This window comes from Staurois parvus, unplaced genomic scaffold (genome assembly GCF_062004578.1).
Source record: "Staurois parvus isolate SC_StPar_1 unplaced genomic scaffold, SC_StPar_1.0 ptg000011l, whole genome shotgun sequence".
Classification (NCBI taxonomy): Eukaryota; Metazoa; Chordata; class Amphibia; order Anura; family Ranidae; genus Staurois; species Staurois parvus.
In genome coordinates, this window is record NW_028317807.1 from 36,745,913 (window position 1) to 36,766,145 (window position 20,233).

General features: G+C 39.3%; 1 protein-coding gene across 1 annotated transcript in view; it reads left to right on the forward strand.

Moving 5' to 3' along the window:
• COL6A3 (collagen type VI alpha 3 chain) overlaps positions 1–20,233 on the forward strand; it is a 171,005-nt gene that overhangs the window by 117,748 nt on the left and 33,024 nt on the right. The window contains exons 19-39 of the mRNA XM_089672429.1: positions 225–269; positions 359–412; positions 663–725; positions 1,189–1,254; positions 1,962–2,015; positions 3,224–3,259; positions 3,751–3,813; positions 3,907–3,969; positions 4,385–4,447; positions 6,954–7,016; positions 8,695–8,745; positions 8,840–8,875; positions 9,591–9,653; positions 10,513–10,575; positions 10,684–10,716; positions 10,799–10,835; positions 11,007–11,018; positions 11,909–12,402; positions 14,186–14,282; positions 17,511–18,209; positions 18,811–18,913. Coding sequence (XP_089528555.1) covers positions 225–269; positions 359–412; positions 663–725; positions 1,189–1,254; positions 1,962–2,015; positions 3,224–3,259; positions 3,751–3,813; positions 3,907–3,969; positions 4,385–4,447; positions 6,954–7,016; positions 8,695–8,745; positions 8,840–8,875; positions 9,591–9,653; positions 10,513–10,575; positions 10,684–10,716; positions 10,799–10,835; positions 11,007–11,018; positions 11,909–12,402; positions 14,186–14,282; positions 17,511–18,209; positions 18,811–18,913 — 2,258 coding nt within the window. The remainder of the gene's footprint in view (positions 1–224; positions 270–358; positions 413–662; positions 726–1,188; positions 1,255–1,961; positions 2,016–3,223; positions 3,260–3,750; positions 3,814–3,906; positions 3,970–4,384; positions 4,448–6,953; positions 7,017–8,694; positions 8,746–8,839; positions 8,876–9,590; positions 9,654–10,512; positions 10,576–10,683; positions 10,717–10,798; positions 10,836–11,006; positions 11,019–11,908; positions 12,403–14,185; positions 14,283–17,510; positions 18,210–18,810; positions 18,914–20,233) is intronic.

The following is a 20,233-nucleotide window of genomic DNA, read 5'->3' on the forward strand; positions in this document are numbered from 1 at the left end:
CTTTTCTCTCAGCTAGTGCTTTATTAAATTAAAATAATTATTGTGGGGGTAGCCTTTTGAGAGGAATTGCAAAATGAACTACATTAGATGGTATAAGTAGATGACTATAGCTCAGCTTTAACACAACAGCAAACTTTCTGGTGAACACCTGCGCACTAACTTTGTCTCTGCAACCTGTTTCAAACAAGAAAAATATTGAATGAAACCTTGTTTTTTATCCATAGGGTGAAGTAGGAGAAATTGGCCTGGATGGTATAGATGGAGAAGAAGTGAGTAAACTATTTCCGTTATTGTTACTAGATAATAAATGTAAACTATATTTTTGAGTTTCTTAACATAATATGCTTATCATTTTTAGGGTAAAAGAGGTACTCCAGGATCTGCAGGAGACGGCGGCAGCCAAGGGCCAAGGGTTAGTAGTTTTTCTGTATTCTTTTGTCAGTTAAAGCACAGTTATATACTACTTCTACACTGATGATAAAATGTGAATAGATTGATATAATACAGACAAAGGTAAATAATCACCCATTGGTATGCTATTGAGAAACTATTTTGTCATTGCTATTAATCAATTTAAACTATTTTAAATAATAATCTACTATGGTTAGCTCTATAAACCTTGATCATCAATCTGCCCACCTAATGATCCTTGTGTTTTATAGGGAGAAAAAGGTCAGAAAGGAGGAAGAGGGGAGAGAGGAGAACAAGGTCTGCGAGGTGATCCGGTAAGATGCAATTATTATTACTTTAATACCATCTAATATACAGTATTTCGTATCACTTTTAATATCATCATCTGTCTCCAACAGTCTAAGAGTGGATGTTTGACAGTTCTGGCATTTGCCAGACAGACTTGTCCATCTGAAAGCATGTTTGGTCTCTAAGCATTAATCAACACTACTTTCAAAAAGAACAAAGATCACTGTAGACTATGTATGTTTTATAAGACTGGAGTAATCTAATATCTGTTCATATCATTACTGGAAAAAATACACAAAAGCAACTTAATTTGTTGGCTGGCTATTTAGAGCTTGTAAGAAGCATTATTTAAAAATGTAGCAGTTGTGCTCAATTTGGGAATAGAATATAACAAACAAAAAAATGTCACCTGATTTTTCTTATCTTGCACATGCAATACTCAACAAATAATTAACTTGACTATTAACTTTCACTTCTGTTAATTCTTAGGGTGAACCAGGAACTGACTCACTTCAGAGAGGACCAAAGGGAGGAAAAGGAGAAGCAGGAAGTGTGGTAAAGTATCCTTGGTTGTTGGCTGGGAATAAGCTATATCATATATATATATATCTACACACATGTACTGTCATGATCACCGCACTTTAATTGTGAAGCATGTCAAAAGCTAAAAGTGGAATTATACCTGTTCTCAGCTCTGCTCTAGAGATCATTTGATTGGAATGTCTACTTTAATCACTTTCAACATCTATTCACTTTCTTATAGCTCAGGGAACGTTAGCAGAACCAGTTATTCACTTGAAAGGGTAAAACTTTGGACTAATATAGAAGCAATCAATTTATACATAGCAGCAGAACTTTGGTGTAATGCTGCATATCTAACTGTTATCTTTACATTTTATAAACCCACCTGTTTCCCATAATGAAATGATCAGTTATGAGTGAATATATAGTTCAAAGAAAGCCATTAAATAAAAAGGACTCCATAGGAGCTGTACACTTGGACTAGAGTCTTCTGAGGTTCACATTCTTCTATAAACTAATTATTACATGTGCCATTCTTTGTTCCATAAATTAGAAGCAAACTAATTTGAAGAAGTTTATTGTATTAATTTAGCAATCTAGCTGTGCTTTTTTCTTAAAATAAATATATTGCATATGTCTTTCATTGTTGGCAGATTCATACCACACAAATGAAAATAAAAAAAAAAAGCTTTTCAGAATGTTTTATAGCAAGACGTAATAGATTATTTCACTGTCTACAGGGTGAGCCTGGAAGAGATGGTACAGCAGGAGCAGCAGGTTCTCCAGGAAAAGCTGTGAGTATTGCATTAGATTATTTTATAAGCACAAAAAGGTAGGGTTGACCTGTATTATATGAAGAAAGTTCAGAGATGTCGCCAGTCACTGTGGGCCAAGCATTGTGGCAATGTTAGTAGATAATAAATATCATTGCAAAACACCATGGCCATGAAGTAGAAACCAGGCCTAGCTACACATCCCAGATTCTTTTCTGATATTTAGCTCCTAATTTTAAGGCAACATCCAACTTTTCTATCAGACTAAATTTCATTATATATGTCATCAGTGTAACAGCGTAATAGTGGCTGTAGGGGAATAATACAAAGCCTAACCTTTTTTCCGAAAGGAAGTATGATTGTGGCAGCTTTTGTTCTTACACTCTTAATACCAAGTCAGGGAGTTCCAATGGTAGGAGTTGTATTATACAAGCTATAGATAGTACTTGTCTCTCAACTGAAATAATAAAAAATTGAGATGTGACAGACTGATGACACAGATGACAACTTCCAAACCAAAATCTGAGAGGTTGCTATGGGAAGCACCTTACTTTCTTAAAGGTAAACTTAAACCTTATTTGACAGTAATAATAATTATAAGATTTTATTTATCAATGCCTAGAAATGTTTTTTTTAAAATAAATATAGATATCGTTAATATTCTTGATTTGATTATATAAAGTTCATTTAAAAAAAAAAAGCTTGGGTTTAAATAAAAACAAACAGTTAAACTCACCTAGGTGGATGAAGCATTGACCCGATGCTGCATCTGTCCCCTGCCATCTCCAACTACAAGAACTGAGCAATCAAAGACCACTGATCACTCAGTTCTCAGTCTTCAGTCTGCAGAGAGTCAATGACTGTCAGTCACCAGCTCTATGCTCTAACCCTGAAGCGCTCACTGGAGCGTGGGACTGTGCAGGGGGTGGGAGTGATTGGCTCAGGCTTACAGCAGCTCAATGAAAGGCTGAGCCAGCTGCCATCTGGGCAGATCTCAGCATTAAAATTGGGATCTCTCCAGAGCCTCTACCAGCTTTTTGACATTAGCTGATAGCAAACTTTAGCCCATTGTTGGCTGAAACTGGGTCACACGAGTGCACACCTATGATCCATAGGAGAAGTAGGGCCAAAGGAGCTTTTGCTCTACTTCTCCTTTAAGCATAACAACCCATCATCTTGCCTTTTCCTATAATTACTATGTTATAAATCCCTCTTTTGTTGCCTTGTAGGGATCTCGAGGCCGTAGAGGACCTCCTGGAGTTAAGGTACATCTCTCAAAACATTTCCTATTGTTTGTGACTAGGTAAATACAAATAATTTTTTTGGTAATGGAAGAGTACCAAGTTTTTTTTCATGCCATGTTGCTATTTTATCATAAATATTATATTCTCTGTAGTTACAATATATTTGTCTTTACTTTGTTTTTCAGTTCAGTGCTTGCTCATAATGTATCTACTTTTTCAAGCATGGCTCCAAACTATATTGAATAAGTCCAACTTTATCAACGTATTACACACAATTTAAGTGTTATTTAAATATTAATAATAATACTATCAACATACTATTATTACATGCAGTCGTGTTGTCAATATGTCCTCCCTTTTAAAATGTAATTTTGAAAGCTACCATATGTGTAGATGTAAGGAATATATGGTAATTGTTCTTAGGATGAATCAAAGTTGTGTATAAAAACAATGCACACATGTCTCTAACTGTAAACATGTGTATCCATGTAATTATTTATCCTATTCTCTAGGGTAATAGAGGGACTAATGGTGCTGCTGGTGGGGTTGGAGATCAAGGGCTAAGGGGTCCTCAGGTAAGCAATTCTAAGTAAATAAAAAACCTGACAAACCATGTCCATGCTAAGTTGTTTACCTCTTTACATCCTGCTTGGTTGTCTCATATAAAGGGTCCTCCAGGACAACAGGGTTCACCAGGCACAAGGGGAGAACAAGGTAGCCCAGGACCAAGGGTGAGTTACCTGGACATAAATTCTGGAATAAATTAGTGTAGATGTAACCATAATGTGTTCATGCTTGGCATGTTATAATAGTGATTATATGTTGATATGCTTCACCCGGTTTCATGCCATTTGTGATGGTGAATCTTAGCCTCAAAATGTTAATGTAAATGCAAATAAGTTGAGAACACATCAGGAAATCCATAGCATACGGATAAGAAAATAATCATCTCAGTTCTTTAGTTATATGTTATAATTACACTACTTATGGAGTTAGAGTAATGTCTACAGAATAATAACAGAAAAATACAGTTATGGCAGTATTTACAAATCTAGATATAGAGGATAAATATGAATAAAGGAAATGATTGTGTATAATAATGGTCTTACATCTGGATATACAATATTATGTTCTAAATTCAACTAGGGAGCAGGAGGCACGCCTGGATCTGTTGGTGATCGTGGCAGACCCGGACAACTTGGGCGCAAGGTTTGTCTCCAGCTACAATGTTTTTATATCAGCCACAAACATACCTTATCAGTCTCTATACTCACCTTCTTCCTAGTATAAAAATTATAAAAGAGAGATGTTAGTGGTTTATTATCTGCCATTGTGTAGTTTTAAACTGTAAGACATTTTTTCCTGTACTAATACAAAGAAACCACTGCTGTTGAGTTAGCAAAGATGGTTTTCTGTTAAGTTTCCTCACATTAAATTTAGCTTCATCATTGCTTAGAATATTATTTGGACATTGAAATAAATTAAAGCAAAATTTAGAATTCAAGTTGCCCACATAGGAAAAATTTACTAAATGCAAAGATGCATATGAATTTTCCCTAACTTTGATGCAGCATGATCATTGTAAATCTTTATATCTTATCTATCATTCTAAAAGATACTGAAGAGAGGTTCCCTCTATCTCCATTTTAGTGAGATTTATGGAGTCGCAGTTAAGCAAAGTAAAATTCTTTACATAGTTACAACTTAAATCTGAACTCTCGGTAGTTATAAAAGCACAAATAAATTAAGTTATGTATTCATTAGAAAACAATTAAAGCAACTCTGTCCAACCAGATGGCTTGCAATAAAAGACTCTTCATACTTTCTCTGGTGGGTCGTGACTCCAGCTTTGCTGTGGTGAAGAGCTAAAGCCTTCAGCAGAATCATCAGCATTCATCATGTCTGAGAGTATCAGGCACCTGCTTCTCCCACTGCCTTCTGTACTTCCTCCTTCTGGCTATTATATCTCCACAAAAATAGGTGTAAATTTTTTGGTGATCCTACTTTTGTTGCAGCTTTTTCTTCCCCTCAAATGTTTCGTTGGTGGTATGATTGAACCTTTATCAGATTATCTGATTTTCAAAGAGGAGGATCTTACATTATCTTTGATATGCTGCGCGTGTTATTTGATGTTCCTCTTCGTGAGTACCTTCGTTACTGACAGATTAGACACTTTTTAAATTCACACTTTGGCCTTATGCCATCTTCTCCGATTTCCTTTTTTGAATGTATCAGCCGTGACTCTCCCAGGGGTAGGGGTCTTATTTCTGATCTTTATCACCAATTTTTGATCTGCCTTTTTCATACACCCCCTTTATACAGACAAAAATGGGAGGAGGATAGTGGTATCACTTTTTCAGATGAGGATTGGGATTCCATGGTGGATAACATATGCAAGAGTTCTAGATCTCTTTCTGTTCGTGAGACAGCCCTTAAGGTTTTAACCAGATGGTATTATACCCCATCAAGACTACATGTATTGTTTCCACAAACCTCCCCTTTATGTTTCCGGGGCTGTGGCCTCACAGGTACTTTGGTTCATATATTCTGGGATTGCCGACCATATCTTTGACTTGGTGCAAGATATCTGAGGTGGCTACCTCACTGTCGGGTACCCAGATATGACTGTCTATACAGACCTGTCTATTGGGGGCCCATATCCCAGGGGTCTCTGATGCCAATCTGAGATTGATACATACTATATGTTTTGCCACTTTATGGTCTATTGCCTTACATTGGAGGTCCAATGCTGTACCCTTGGCCTCCATTTTACACAGAATTGATGCCGTAATGCTCATGGAACACATTCATTATACCCTACTGGATAAGATGCACTTATTTGATAAAAAATGGGAGTCATGGAGAGATTGTAGACATTTATTGCATGATTAACAACATTCTCAGTGAAAGTTGACTGACATATACTGTTGACAGATGTATCACTCAGCTTACCTTATCATTTACGTATTTCATGTACTCGTAATTTACTCTTTTCTATTTCTTCTCTTTTTTATGTTAATATACTTTTCTGTATTGTACTTTTCAAAAGTGCCTTGTTTTTGCTGAAAGTATCATTTGAAAATGTACTGTTGTTTTACAGTCTACTCTTATACAATAAAACGGTTTGTAAACAAAAAAATAGGTGTAAACAGCATAATGAGCTAATCAGTCTGCTGCTTCTCCTTCACTGTCTAATAACAGGCTGGAGACATGGAGGGCAGAAAGGTGAACAAAGTGTATTTATATTGCTTAACTGAAGTAGAGAAAGGTCAGGTCACCAACCTATTCCTGCAGTTTAGCAAGGTTGAGTTATTCACAGGACTGGATAGACAGGAATATAAATCTTTTGGCAGGTATACTAGCTCCCCTATAAGTTTTTCATACTTTGAATTTAGATGTTTGCCTTCACATCAGCTTTTATCTAAAATATTTTTAGATCTAATAGTTTCCTGAAACCCTTTACTAACTTTCCTTCAAATGCTATTCAGACTTCATTTAGAAATTTAAATTTTATTGTAGGTTTATCAGTCCTTTAGTATATAGGGGTTTTTACAACGGTAGTAGCTAAAAACGGAGGTTACTATGATTGTAAATGCACACAATAGGCAAACCAACTAAACATTACAAACTGTAATTATTATTAGGTGTGTTGATTGACCACGTTACATTTGTCTGTAATTGTAGTTCATTATTTTTAATATTTTCCTTTTTTTAGGGTGAGCCTGGAGATTTTGGACTTAAAGGATCTGATGGACCTGTTGGACCACGTGGTGAGACAGTGAGTAGAGTTTATCATCACTATGAAGCTCCAGTGATAAATATGCTGGATTTGCAGTTCTCACCCACAGGACCTTAAGGGCACTTAGGTTGCCATCAGAAGAGTAGAGGAAGTCAAATCTTTTAGTAGAGGATGGGAGCTGTAAAAAAATGCATACTTTTTCAGTTGCTCCATTGGCACCAGACGTTGCTTGTGAAATTAGCAAGGTCATTTCTGGTGCTTATGGAACTATTCTTGTCAGATCATGTTAAGTGAAAGGTAAGCTGAGGAAATGTACAAGGAACAGCTGATTAGCTCAACATAACCAAACAAAAAGGAGAAAATAGAAGTTCACTCAACCAGTAATTGTAAATGCAAATCATGTTTAACTGTTTGCTAACTACATTAGGGGTACCATAGTTAATTTTGATAATGTATATTCATATGGCTGTAGCCATCTGCAGCTAAAAAATAGAGGTACATGCTAATCCTAAATAGCTTTACACTAGTATAAGACATAAAATGAAGAATTACCATATCATTTAGATATATATGGTGAGTATTCTTTAGATTAGGTGAATAAACATGAGTGCTTTTCCTTTATAGATATGATTTCCTAACCACAATTTTCACGTATTTAAAGCAGGACTTTTGTAGAGCAGTATAATAACAATGCAGTTTTCTAGTTACTTTTTGTTTTCTCTCCCTGTGCTGTGAACATCCTGTTGACTTTTTGTATGAACTTCCTATGGATGTGAGCATATTTAAGCAGAAGCTTTTACTGTTTTAACTAAAACAGAATGTTCCTGTGCACTGTGCATTGGCACACCGTTAGTCCAGCTCAGATGTGCACAGGAAGTGCTGTAGGAAGTACATGGGAAGAGCAACATTTGTAGCCTTAGAAAAGGATGTATTCAAAGACTGACTGCATGATTTATATGAAAGCAGGACATATAGAAAAGGATTACACGGTGTAGAGTCTGCTTCTATTTCCTGGACTTCTCTTCGCCTAACGCTGCAGACAGAAATCTGTGAAGTTGGCTCCATGCTAGTGCAAGTGGAGCTGAAAGCACATTTGTAAAGCACACTGCCATACTTCTGCTTTACAATATAACCTTAAAGTGATTGTAAAGCTAGTTTTTTTTTTCATTAAAATATCAAACATGTTATACTTACCTGCTCCATGCAATAGGTTTGCACAGAGCAGCCCCAATCCTCCTCTTCTGGTGTCCCCTGCCAAGTGCCCCCATAGCAAGCTGTTTGCTCTGGGGACATTCATGTGTGCTCACTCCAGAGCCCTACTTTATGTGTCCATAAGACACACAGAACGGGGCTAAGCCCCACCCCCACTCCTCATCACTGGCTCTGATAGACGGTAGTGGGACCTAATGACTCCAGATGCTGTATCGGAGCCAACGAGGAGAGAAGCCTCAGCTCTCGTGCACATCACTGGATCGAGATTGGGCTCAGATATGTATTTAGGGGGGCCGTAGGGGAAGCTACATGCAGTTTTTTTTACCTTACTGCATAGAATGCAGTTATGTAAAAAAAACTGCCTGCCTTTGCAACCACTTTAAATGTAGGAAAAGTTTTGTTGCATAAAAGCAAAAAGGCACATACAGTATAAAGCAATAAACAGTTTGCAAGTAGGGAGGTTTAAAGAAAGATTAACTATGAAAACCATATTTTATTCTTACAGGGAGATGATGGTCGTGATGGAGTTGGGAAACCCGGTCTTAAAGCCAGAAAGGTAAGTACTAAGCATATTTTCCTGGATTATACTTCTTGGTAAACTTTCCAAAGAATGGAAATATGTATCTTGCTTTTTTGTGTTTTTTTTTCAGGGAGAAACTGGATTCCCTGGTTATCCAGGACCAAAGGTGATCTGAAGTCTATTTAAGTTTGTGCACTTTTTGTTCTATCATATACTGTCTGTTTTTCAAAATATAATATCTTGGCTTCATTTACAATTATGTAACTTAAAAAAAGTTACATAGAGGGTAACCATTAAAGTTTAATGCCAGAAACAACCTCATTTTTTTCAGTTTAGCACAAAATGGAAAAGAGTTAGAGTAGTTGTTAGGTTTTTACTGTTGTCTGTGTCTCCGCTGGGGTCACTGACCCTTATTTTTTGTCCTTTTTGTCACTGGGACAGAAAGAAATGGGGATCTCCCCACTGGTGATCCCGAAAACAAGAGGAACCTGACAAAAAATATGACCTTACTGCGCTGTATTGAAAAGTGTTTTGTGCTGTGTGTATTCCCATTGGAGAGCTTTCCTGTCTCTTTGAACACTGTCATACGGATAGTATGTGTGAGAAATATTTCAAAGCAGGGCCAACTTGACAGTGGTTTTAACCCTTTTGGTTTTCTGTTTTGTGTACTAACTAGTCTTTTGGTAATTACACATTTTATTTGTTCTAGAAAATGGAATACAAAACTAAATACATAAAGTTTTTAACTTTTCTGGATATAAGCAAATTAAAATTTGTTCAGTGATTAATGATCAAAATTTTAATAGGGTTTTAGTTCTACCTGACTACTGTTCATAACTACACTGTACACCAAGAAAGACTTTATTCATCTTTTTCTTCAGGGAGACCCTGGTGATAGAGGACCTAATGGAGAGCCTGGTCCTAAAGGAAGCAGAGGCCGTAGGGTAGGTGTTTTTTAGGCCAAGATTTGGTAAAAGAACACAAAAATTCAATATCGTATGGCTATCCTTTTAGATAATAATATTTTATATACTGTTTCCTCCACCCCCCATACCCCCCACCCCCCTCTTTTTTTTCTCCTCAGTCCCTTCTTCTATTTCCTTCTGTTCTCTCTCTCTTCACTATATACTCACTCCTTCTCTCTCACTGTTCCTTTCCATTTCTTCTTTTCTACTATCTGCCTACGATTCTTTTTCTCCCCTGGTCAGATGCCTTATATGAAGTCTGATGTAAAACTATCAGTCCCTCCCTTCCTATATGTATTATATTTGAGCAGTCCGCTGCAGTTCATTCCCCTCTGAATACTCTGAGCTTTAGAATATCAGGTCCCCATTGCATCAGGATTCCGGCTCATTGCATGATACCCTATGTCCTGAAAACCTCTCCTATACATGAGGGTCTTGGTTATATGATCATGGTTCTTAAATAGTGTATACTGTCACCTTTTGTATGCAAGTCTTATACATTCTCTCTATTGATAACATGTAATGTATGGTATTTTGGGGAAAACTTCCCTTCCCTTCTCTTTCCTTTTCACTAGTTGTAATATTGGCTATGACCCTCTGGGTCTTTTATTTTGTAATTGTCTCATTTCAATAAAGTCTCTATGGAATTATCAATATTTTATAATATTAATAATTTGCTTTCTTTACATTTTCAACAATAATTTTGTCTGGGAAACTTTAGTTGTTTGTGCCGTACGATAGATTTACTGCAATTTCCACAGAGCTACAGCATTTTAACCCAGAAAATAAATAACTGTCTCTAGATGCTGATATACTCTTTATCATGTGTTTTATTTAGGGCAATGCAGGTGATCCAGGTAAACTTGGCACTAAAGGGGATCCAGGACATCCTGGACCAGGTGTAAGTTTAAAAAAAATAATTGATGTCCAATTAATTTATATTTCCACATTTACATTTATTAGAGAGATAAATCACTGTATTTAGTAAGTTAATATGTTTATTTTCCAGGGTCTGAAGGGAGAACGAGAAGGCTCAAGAGATGTAAGGGCTGGCATAAACAGATATAATAGTATAAAATACAAAAACAAAATATTTAACATTTGTTCTTTTTCCATTTTTATAGCAATGTGGACTTGTGAAGACTATCAAAAACACATGTCGTAAGTACTATCTATCATACCTGTGACAGTACTGCATTAAATATGGCATAATATAAAGTCACATGATCTAAAGTATTTCAGTAATGTAACATTGAAAAGTTTAATGTTTCTGTTTGAAAACTAATTATTTTTCTTGTTTTTGTGGGCAATAATACTCCCGTGTCTGTACAGCTTGCTGCTATGGTGAGTATGAAGTTTTCCATACTTTTGAAAATAAATTTTCATTAGATTTCATGGTAATGAGTTTGTGGGAAGGACAGCATCTCTAATTTTACCACTGACTCTACACACTGATCAGGACATCTTAATTTACTGTATCAAATATCTGCTACAAAAGTAAACACACATGCAAAATAAAACTTGTGGTCCAACTGAGTTGATCCTCAAATGTACCCATATGCTTAAAATGAACCTTTGGCCAGGCTATGGAAATTAAACTACATATTCCTAATAAACAGTAAAAGCCCCTTACAACAGTCACTGACCTGTGTAACTGCAAGCACTATGGAGCAACTCATCCTCACATTTCAAAGCAGAAGTACTGAAGCAGCTCAGCTCATCTGTTTGCATTCCCAGCAGTGGCTTAGCAGCCTTCCAACAAGCAGGAGTTCTGGAAGGGGAAGAGCAGGACAGGCTGCTTCTGCTGTGAATTATGAGGGTGAATTGCATGATTTCCATTCATTGTAGTGCTTTGCTTGCAATACAGAATTGAACCAAGCCATCCTGGATGTTTTGTAAACAAAATTATAAGTCTTTACTCCAATCTGTCTGACTATCTCCTAATCTATCCATCTTTAGCTGATCCCTGAAACCCCATCTCTTTAAAGAAGCCTATCCTGCTTCTAACTAATACACTGTGTTTTTGCTTTCTCAATCAGCTCATCCCCCACAGTTATTACTTTTTGTATCACTTGACCCTCCCTCTAAGACCATAAGCTCTAATTCCTCCAATTCCTCATGTATTGAATTGTATTGTAACTGTAATGTCTGCCTTAATTTTGTAATGCACTGTGCAAGCTGTTGCGCTATATAAATCCTGTATATTAATAATAGTGTCACTTTTTTCTGAACAGGTCAAAAAGAATGCCCTCTCTTCCCCACTGACCTGGTGTTTGCTATTGATACGTCTTCGGATGTGAACCGCAACCAATATAACAATATGAAAGAAGCAGTTCTGCGAGTGGTTAACCAGCTGGCAATTTCTGAGAGCAACTGTCCTAGAGGAGCCCGTGTTGCTCTGCTTACCTACAATAGTGATGTTACAACAGAAGTTCGCTTTTCTGAAGGCCTCAGGAAACAAGCACTGCTAACTGAGATACGAAACTTGCAACTGGTTACATCTAACAAGCAGAGAAGCCTGGATGGTGTCATGTCGTTTGTGGCACGGAACACATTTAAGAGGTCACGTGGAGGTTTCCTGACAAGAAAGGTGGCTGTTTTCTTCAGTAATGCTCCAACCAGAGCCTCACCACAGCTAAATGAGGCTGTACTTAAGCTGTATGATGCTGGTGTTTCTTCTGTGTTCCTTACAACAAGAGAAGACAGGCCGTTGTCCAGTGCTTTAAAGGTAAGTGTGAGGCACTTATATCAATAGACAGCTCTTGATATTTGAAGCATCTCAGGACAAAATTAGAAATTTAGGTACCCCTAGCTTTTTCAAGCTCACTGTTTTCAGATAAGGTCAGGATTTAAATATGTGCATGTATTTGGCAAAGTCATAAATATCATCCAAATGATTCTTATAATAATTATTGTATAGGTCACTAACTAATATTCACAAAATAACTGACTGAATAAGCTGCGGTGTCAGAATTCTCAATAAACATGTATTCATTCCAATAATAACACCAAGCTTTGTGCATTAAACAGGCTTATATGCACAATATGTGCTTTAGAGATGTATTGTAGTTCCCTATGGTGGCTAATCATAATTCTCATTTAATTTTAAAATGCAAACTGCACAAATGATGGTTGGATACTACTGAAAATTTTCTTATAGTACACTTTTAATATATTAGTTTTGTAACAATCAGTACTAAGTGTTTGGCCAAGGACCATAATATTAATTCACCATATCTAGCAGTCAGATTAAAGGATAAGTTCACCTGTTTAACAAAAATAATAAATGCACATTTTTTTTGCAGGTAAAAAAATGTACATTTATTATTTTTGTCTGCAGGAGCCTGGAAAGCATTGCACCAGCGATCAGTAGATCACTGATGCCATGTAGGTCTCCTGCAGATCTGTCAGATTATCTGCTTGCCATAAGGGATGTACAAGCAAGTAGATATTCTGATAGGAAGCTTCAATGTACTACCACGGTGTTCCACAGCGCCGTGATAGTTCATTGAAAACTACAAGCCGACAGCGGCTAAGGCTGCTGGGACTTGTATACACTCATTCACAGAATTCCGTAAATGAGTGATGCGGCCGTGTGGGCAAAGCCCTGCATGGCCACATTGTTTTCAAATCTGACAAACAGTATGGGGAAACTTCTCCCCGTACTATCTGTCAGAGGGAGGGGGGGTGGCAGGCGTGGCTGCTGCTATGGGTACATGTTACATGTTCCACCTTAAAAACGGGTGGAACATGTAACATGTTCCCAAAGGTGAACTTATCCTTTAAGGGCATGTGTCAAACGGCTTTGGGTTTGTGTTGTTGGTATTAGTTTGATATCAATTTGAGATGCTTCCAAGATCATTAAAGTGGTTGTAAAGGCTCAAGGTTTTTTTTACCTTCATGCATTGTATGCATGAAATGAAGGTTAAAAACCTTCTGTGTGCAGCAGAGTCCCCAGCCCCATCAATGCTTTCCTGAGCCTCATCGAAATCTAGCGATGTGTATGACAGCCTCTGCTGTCCCAGGTCTCTGCCTCTTCATTGGCTGAGACAGCAAGCGGGAGCCATTGGCTCCACTGCTGTCAACCACATCCAGTCAGCCAATGAGGAGAGTGTAGGGTAAGGCCAAGCAGCGGCTCCATGTCTGAATGGACACACGGAGCAACGGGTGCCCCCATATCACTCTGCTTGCTATCGGGGCACCCGACAGAAAGGAGGAGCTAGGAGAACCTGTAGGGGACTGAAGAGGAGGATCCAGGCTGCTCTGTGCAAAACCACTACACAGAGCAGGTAAGTATAACATGTTTGTTTAAAAAAAAAAAATTAACCTTTAGTATCGCTTTAATAATTCATAGACAGGTACATTTTATCTGACCTCATTCTGATCTAAAAGGGTGGGCTACAAAGCATCTAAAATAAAAGATTGTCCTGAGTTCTCTCTCAAAAGCAAATATTTATCTTTTTCATCGCCATTCATAATTAATAATTTGTTTGCGTTTCCATTATTCCTAGGTCAATAACACAGAAGCAGGCCAGGCTATAGTGCTTGGAAGTGGCGCTCAGTTTAATGAAACCATCCGCAAAGTCCTTTCCTGCTTTGCATGTCTAGGTACGTGATATTTTCTTTAATGTATAAGACTTTTCAAAATAAAGCGAGGAGAGCAGTTATACCCTTTTGTAGAGAGAATCATGTTCTGTCTCTGAGAATCTGATGTATCATCTTCCTATTTTTCTGTACTTTGCTTTCCACTCCTTGGAGTCTCATTAATTCTGCTACAACATGGAAAGTCTAACTCATTATACAGCAATCAACAAAATATAGTATTATTCCAATATAGAAAGTAAGACCTCCTTGAAATGATGACAGGCCTGGGAAATCAAGAGTAGAGACACCACCTCCACAGTCTCTTAGAAATAAAGGAAGTTCAAATAGTCAGTTCCTAACAGTAAGGCAATGCCAAATCTGGATTAACTAAATCATCAAAGGATAACTCCACCATTGCTGAAAAATAGTATTATTATGTCCAAAAAGACTTGGAATTTAAGGTCTATTGATACATGAACTTATTTTTATGCACTGAAGCTTGTTGGGTTAGGCAGTCCAATTTTAATTAATACACAAAGAAAAGATATAATGTTACTTTTTTGGGACACAGCATTGTCATTCTTTAACAGGAAGTTCTTGAGCACTGACATTAATGACAGGGTCTCCATGTATTATTTTAATAAAATCTGCAGATTTAAAAATTTTAAATATTACTTGATATAATATGATTGGGTTTAAATATACTTTTTTTATTATTATTATTATTATTATTATAATAATACAGTATTTATAAAGCGCCAATGGTTCGCTCAGTGCTGTACATTACAATGGGAGACAATACATGAGACAGTACAATAACAATACAATGTGATACACGAGGGGTTCGAGGGCCCTGCTCCTTGGAGCTTACAATCTAGGAGGGGGGGGATAGTGGTACAGGAGGAAAAGCTGTGGGGGATGGAGTGTTAGGAAGAGTGGAGGAGATTGGGAATTAGCGGGGGGTGGGGTAGGCTTCCCTAAAGAGGCGGGTTTTCAGGGTGCGCCTAAAGGAGAGGAGAGTAGGTGATAGTCTCATGGATTGGGGAGTTCCAGAGGATGGGTGATGCCCTGGAGAAGTCCTGGAGGCGGGCATGGGAGGAGGAGACCAGGGAACTAGAGAGAAGGAGGTCTTGTGAGGAGCGGAGAGTGCGTTTTGGGTGGTATTTGGATATTAGGTCGGTGATGTAGTTTGGGGTGGTATTATGGACAGCTTTGTACGTCAGTGTAAGCATTTTGAATTTGATCCGCTGGGCAATCGGAAGCCAGTGGAGGGATTGGCAAAGGGGGGTGGCGGAAACGGAGCGGTTGGTAAGGTGGATAAGTCTGGCTGCTGTATTCAGGATCGACTGAAGCGGGGATAGTCTGTGGTGAGGGAGGCCAGTGAGGAGGGAGTTGCAGTAATCGAGTCGTAATATGATGAGGGAGTGGATGAGTTGTTTAGTGGTTTCTGGGGTTAGGAATGGGCGTATTTTGCCGATGTTGCGGAGGTGGAGTCTGCATGAGTTTGTTAGCGATTGGACTTGGGGCAGGAAGGATAGATTGGAGTCAAGAGTGACACCAAGTACTCTGGCTTGCGGGGTGGGCCTGATGGTGGCATTGTTGGACGTGATGGAGATGTCAGTGGGGGGGGGGTGCTTGGGCTGGGGGGAAAACCAGGAGCTCGGCTTTGGAGAGGTTCAGTTTAAGGAAGTGGAGCGACATCCAATCTGATATGTCGTTCAGCAGGCTAGTGATTCGGGCAGAGACTGAAGGGGTGAGGCAAGGGGTCGAGAGATAGATTTGTGTGTCGTCGGCATAGAGGTGGTAGTTGAAGCAGTGAGAGTGTATCAGTTGGCCAAGGGAGGGGGTGTAGATGGAGAAGAGAAGGGGCCCGAGGACAGAGCCTTGAGGGACCCCGACAGAGAGGGGGAGTGAGGGGGAGGTGGCAGTGTTATAGGTAATGCTGAAGGAGTGTTGTGATAGGTAGGACAAGAGCCAGGAGAGAGCAGAATCTCTGAGGCCGAGGGAGTGTAGTTTGTTGAGGAGGAGGGGTGGTCGACTATGTTGAAAGCCGAGGAGAGGTTGAGGAGTAGGAGCACTGAATAGTGGCCATTAGCTTTGGCGGTTAGCAGGTCGTTGGTGAGTTTTAGTAAGGCAGTTTCGGTGGAGTGTAGTGGACGGAAGCCAGACTGTAGGGGGTTGAGGAGGTTGTTGTCATTGAGGTGGGAGCTTAGGCGGTTGTAGACTAAGCGCTCAAGGAGTTTGGATGTAAATGGCAGCAGGGAGATGGGTCTTAGGTTGTTCGGGTCAGTGGGGTCCAGAGAGGGCTTTTTGAGTATGGGAGTGATGTGCGCGTGCTTCAGAGGGGAGGGGAATGCGCCAGAAGAGAGGGAGAGATTAAAGATGTGGGTGAGGGAGCATAGGATGGAAGAGGAGGGAGGTCGTGGGAGTTGTGAGGGGACAGGGTCGAGGGGGCAGGTGGTGAGGCAGGCTTCAGAGAAGACCTTAGTGACCTCCTCCGTGGTAGTAAGGTCGAAGGAGTGGAGTGTTGAGGGGGCTTCAGTGTGAGGGATGTTAGGTGGGGTGGAGGTCTGAACAGTGGTGAGGCCAAGTGAGAGGGGTGTTGAGGGGGTTGCTGTGTGAGAGGAGATGGTTGGGGAGGAGGTCTTGGCAGCGGCGATGTCCCTGCGAATTGTGTCATTCTTGTTTTTGAAGTGATTGGCAATCTCGAGGGCGGTGAGTGAGGTGCTGTGTGGAGGTGGGGGCGGAGAGAGTAGCGAGTTGAAGGTAGAGAAGAGCCAGCAAGGATTGGAGGAGAGGGTATTGATAAGGGTCAGAAAGTAAGCTTGTTTGGCAGCGTGGAGGGAGGAGGTGTAGGTGTGGAAGACGGATTTATAGCGGGTGAACGCTAGTTGGGACCTGGTTTTGCGCCATCGTCGCTCCAGCGCATGACTGCGCCGTTTGAGAGTTTTGGTGTGATCAGTCTGCCAGGGCTGGAGCGGTCGGGGTCTGATGTTTCGTGTGGTTAAAGGCGCTTGCGAGTCAAGAGCAGTTGACAGCGAGTTGTTATAGGCAGTCGTGGCCAGGTCGGGGCAGGACAGGGGAAGGATGCTGTCATAAAGTTGATCAGCTGCAGAGTGGAGGGGGGCAGGGTTCAGGTTGTAGGTGAAAGGAGTGGTGTTTGCATAAAAGAGAGGGTTCATCCTTGTGTGCCAGGGGCAGCATGAACTGTAAATGTAATCTTTAATTTCAAACTCTGTTCTTTATCTTCAGATGTGTGTGAGCCAGCTAGTGAATGTGGAGGTACTGTTCCCAGAGGTGATCTCCGTTTAAGACGTTCAACAGCTACTGATGTAGACATCGATTTAGCCTTCCTCCTGGACAGTTCAGACTCCACAAATGCAGCCCAGTTTGCAGAGATAAAGAGATTTGTCTCCCACATGATCGGACAGTTGGAGCTGAGTCCAGATCCTAAATCATCTTCCCATCATGCACGCATATCAATACTGCAACATGCTCCCTATGAACATCATACCAATTCCAGCTTCTCACCTGTGAAAATTGATGTAGGACTAACTGAGTACACTGACAAAGAGAAACTTCAGACATTTGTTCTAACTAAAATGACTCAGTTATATGGAACAAGGTCACTGAACAGCGCTATCAAGTATGTGGTGGAACATGTGTTTGAGAGTGCTCCCAACCCAAGGGCCATGAAGGTCATCTTCCTTATTTTGACTGGAGACGTGAAGTCTCATGAGCTCAAACAGTTGCGCCAGACTGTAATCGAAGCCAAATGCAAGGGCTACTTCTTTGTGATTTTAAGTGTAGGGAAGAAGGTGCATACTGGACATTTGAACTCACTGGCTAGTGAACCACATGATGTTTTCTCCAAGAAAGTTGGAAAGGCATCAGAACTAAATGAAGAGACCCTGCTGAGATTTGGAATGCAACTGCCAGGATTTATCAGCAGTAAGTGCTAACGAAATGAGAATCTCTACGCATAATAAATTAATTATGACCCTAAGAAAAGGTTTTTAGCTTTAAATACGCTTTCATTAATAAATGCAAGTGTCCATAAGAATCATGTAATACAACTGCCAGTCTGTGAAATGCACTGAGAGAGGCCGCAGGAAATTATTTTTCAAAACAATGTGTAAAAATGCATCTGATAATCTTTTGATATGCATGTCACTTTCTTATACTGGCAGTATGCATATCAAATGCTAAAGATTCCTCTTTTCATATAATTCTATATGCAAAAGATTCTTTGTACACAGATGAATTTTTTTATGATACAGATAGAAATTTTATTTTGCTAGCCCTTTGATGATCCCAATAGAGTTAAAAGGACAGCAAAAAAAGGATAAGGTTAAAGGTTATATTTAAAAAAACGGTTTGCGGTTTGCGATGCACATATTCTTTGAAGTTAGCAAATCTGTACAAGAAGCACCCTTCTTGTTAGTGGCATTCAATGGCTAGTGAATCTCACTGACCTGTTATTCCATGCTTAGCAAAGCAAAATCATTTGGTGTTTTTAACTTTTTTTATATCCACCTTATGTGTATCACAGGTGAAAATGCATTCCATCTGTCTCCTGAAATCCAAAAGCACTGTGATTGGTTCCAGAATGATCAGCCCCCAAGCACTTTACAGAATGAAAGCACCAATGAAGCGTGAGTGAGACTGATCTTTTAACTAAGCGTTATACAAATTTCATTAATATTAGTTAATAGCGATAATCAGAGGAACCTTTTTTTTCTACTGTAGAAAAAGACAAAGCCTGAAACAAGATCTAAAATAAGTGGTTGTAAACCTCAAATATGAAATATAACCAAAGCATATCCCTCTATAGTGTGTACACTTTATGTCTGCTACCTTGTTCCTCTGCTATCAGCAAGTTTTTCTGACACCAAGATCAAAAAAGTTACAGGGATCTTCAGCACACAGTCTATGATTGGCAGCCTTAGCTTTGTTCCTGTGTGCTGTGAAGGAGGGTGTTTCCTATCCTTCGAATGAGCTCTAAGAGCTCTTCTTACTGAGATCTGCACTGTGTAATTTCAGTTTTCCCCTCCCTGATTTTTGGAAGTGCAGATAAGCTGTATAAATGATGCACGTTGAACAACATAGAGAAGAGATGGCTGCAGATAAACGACTAATGTAGGAGGATTTGTTTCATCTCTGTGTATCATCTGAGACCAGTCACTTCACTGGGAATATGTAAGGGTTTACAACCACTTTAAAATATTCCCAAGCAAGCTGAAAGCTGCCCTATATAAAAATGGTCTACAAGTATTAGATTCCAAGTTTCAACTGCCAACTTTGAGGTATCTGCAAGTTTATATCTCATTGGCCCTTGTAGGCAATACAGACAGGACCTTTTTATTTGAAATATTTTAAGAAAAAGGCACAGAAAGTGTGCTTGTTACAAGAGTAACCAGTTTCCACTTATAATTTTTTCCTGCACAGATACTGAGATGAAAGAAAATTAAACAAAAGATTAGTTGAATGAGCAGCAAAAACAGTTTCTACCAAAACATTATTTCATAAGGGGGGTTTAATATGTAAAAAGGAATCAATGATGATGATGATAATGATGAATACTACAAATGACCTGGGTAAAGCTGGCCATACATAGATCATAATTATGCTGGTTCATCAGGGATTGGCCAAATTTTAATCCATGTATGGGCACTGTGGTTGAACAGAAGTTGGTCTACTGATCAAATTCCGTTTAACCAGCCTGTTGGAAACTTTCTGGTCAAAATTTCCCCACTGTCTGAATACAAAGACACAGTGGGAGGATTCGCCCATCCTGCTCAAAGGTGTGGATGTGGGTGTCGGGTCATTTTTTTTTACATTGGACTCGCTGGTTGACCAAACAAAAAACCTGACCCATTTATGGATAGCCTTCTTTGTGTCACTTCTACCATGAATGGCATGTACAGGCCCACTGGGGCCTTTACTGCCTCTTCCCAGCTCCTGTATCTGAGACA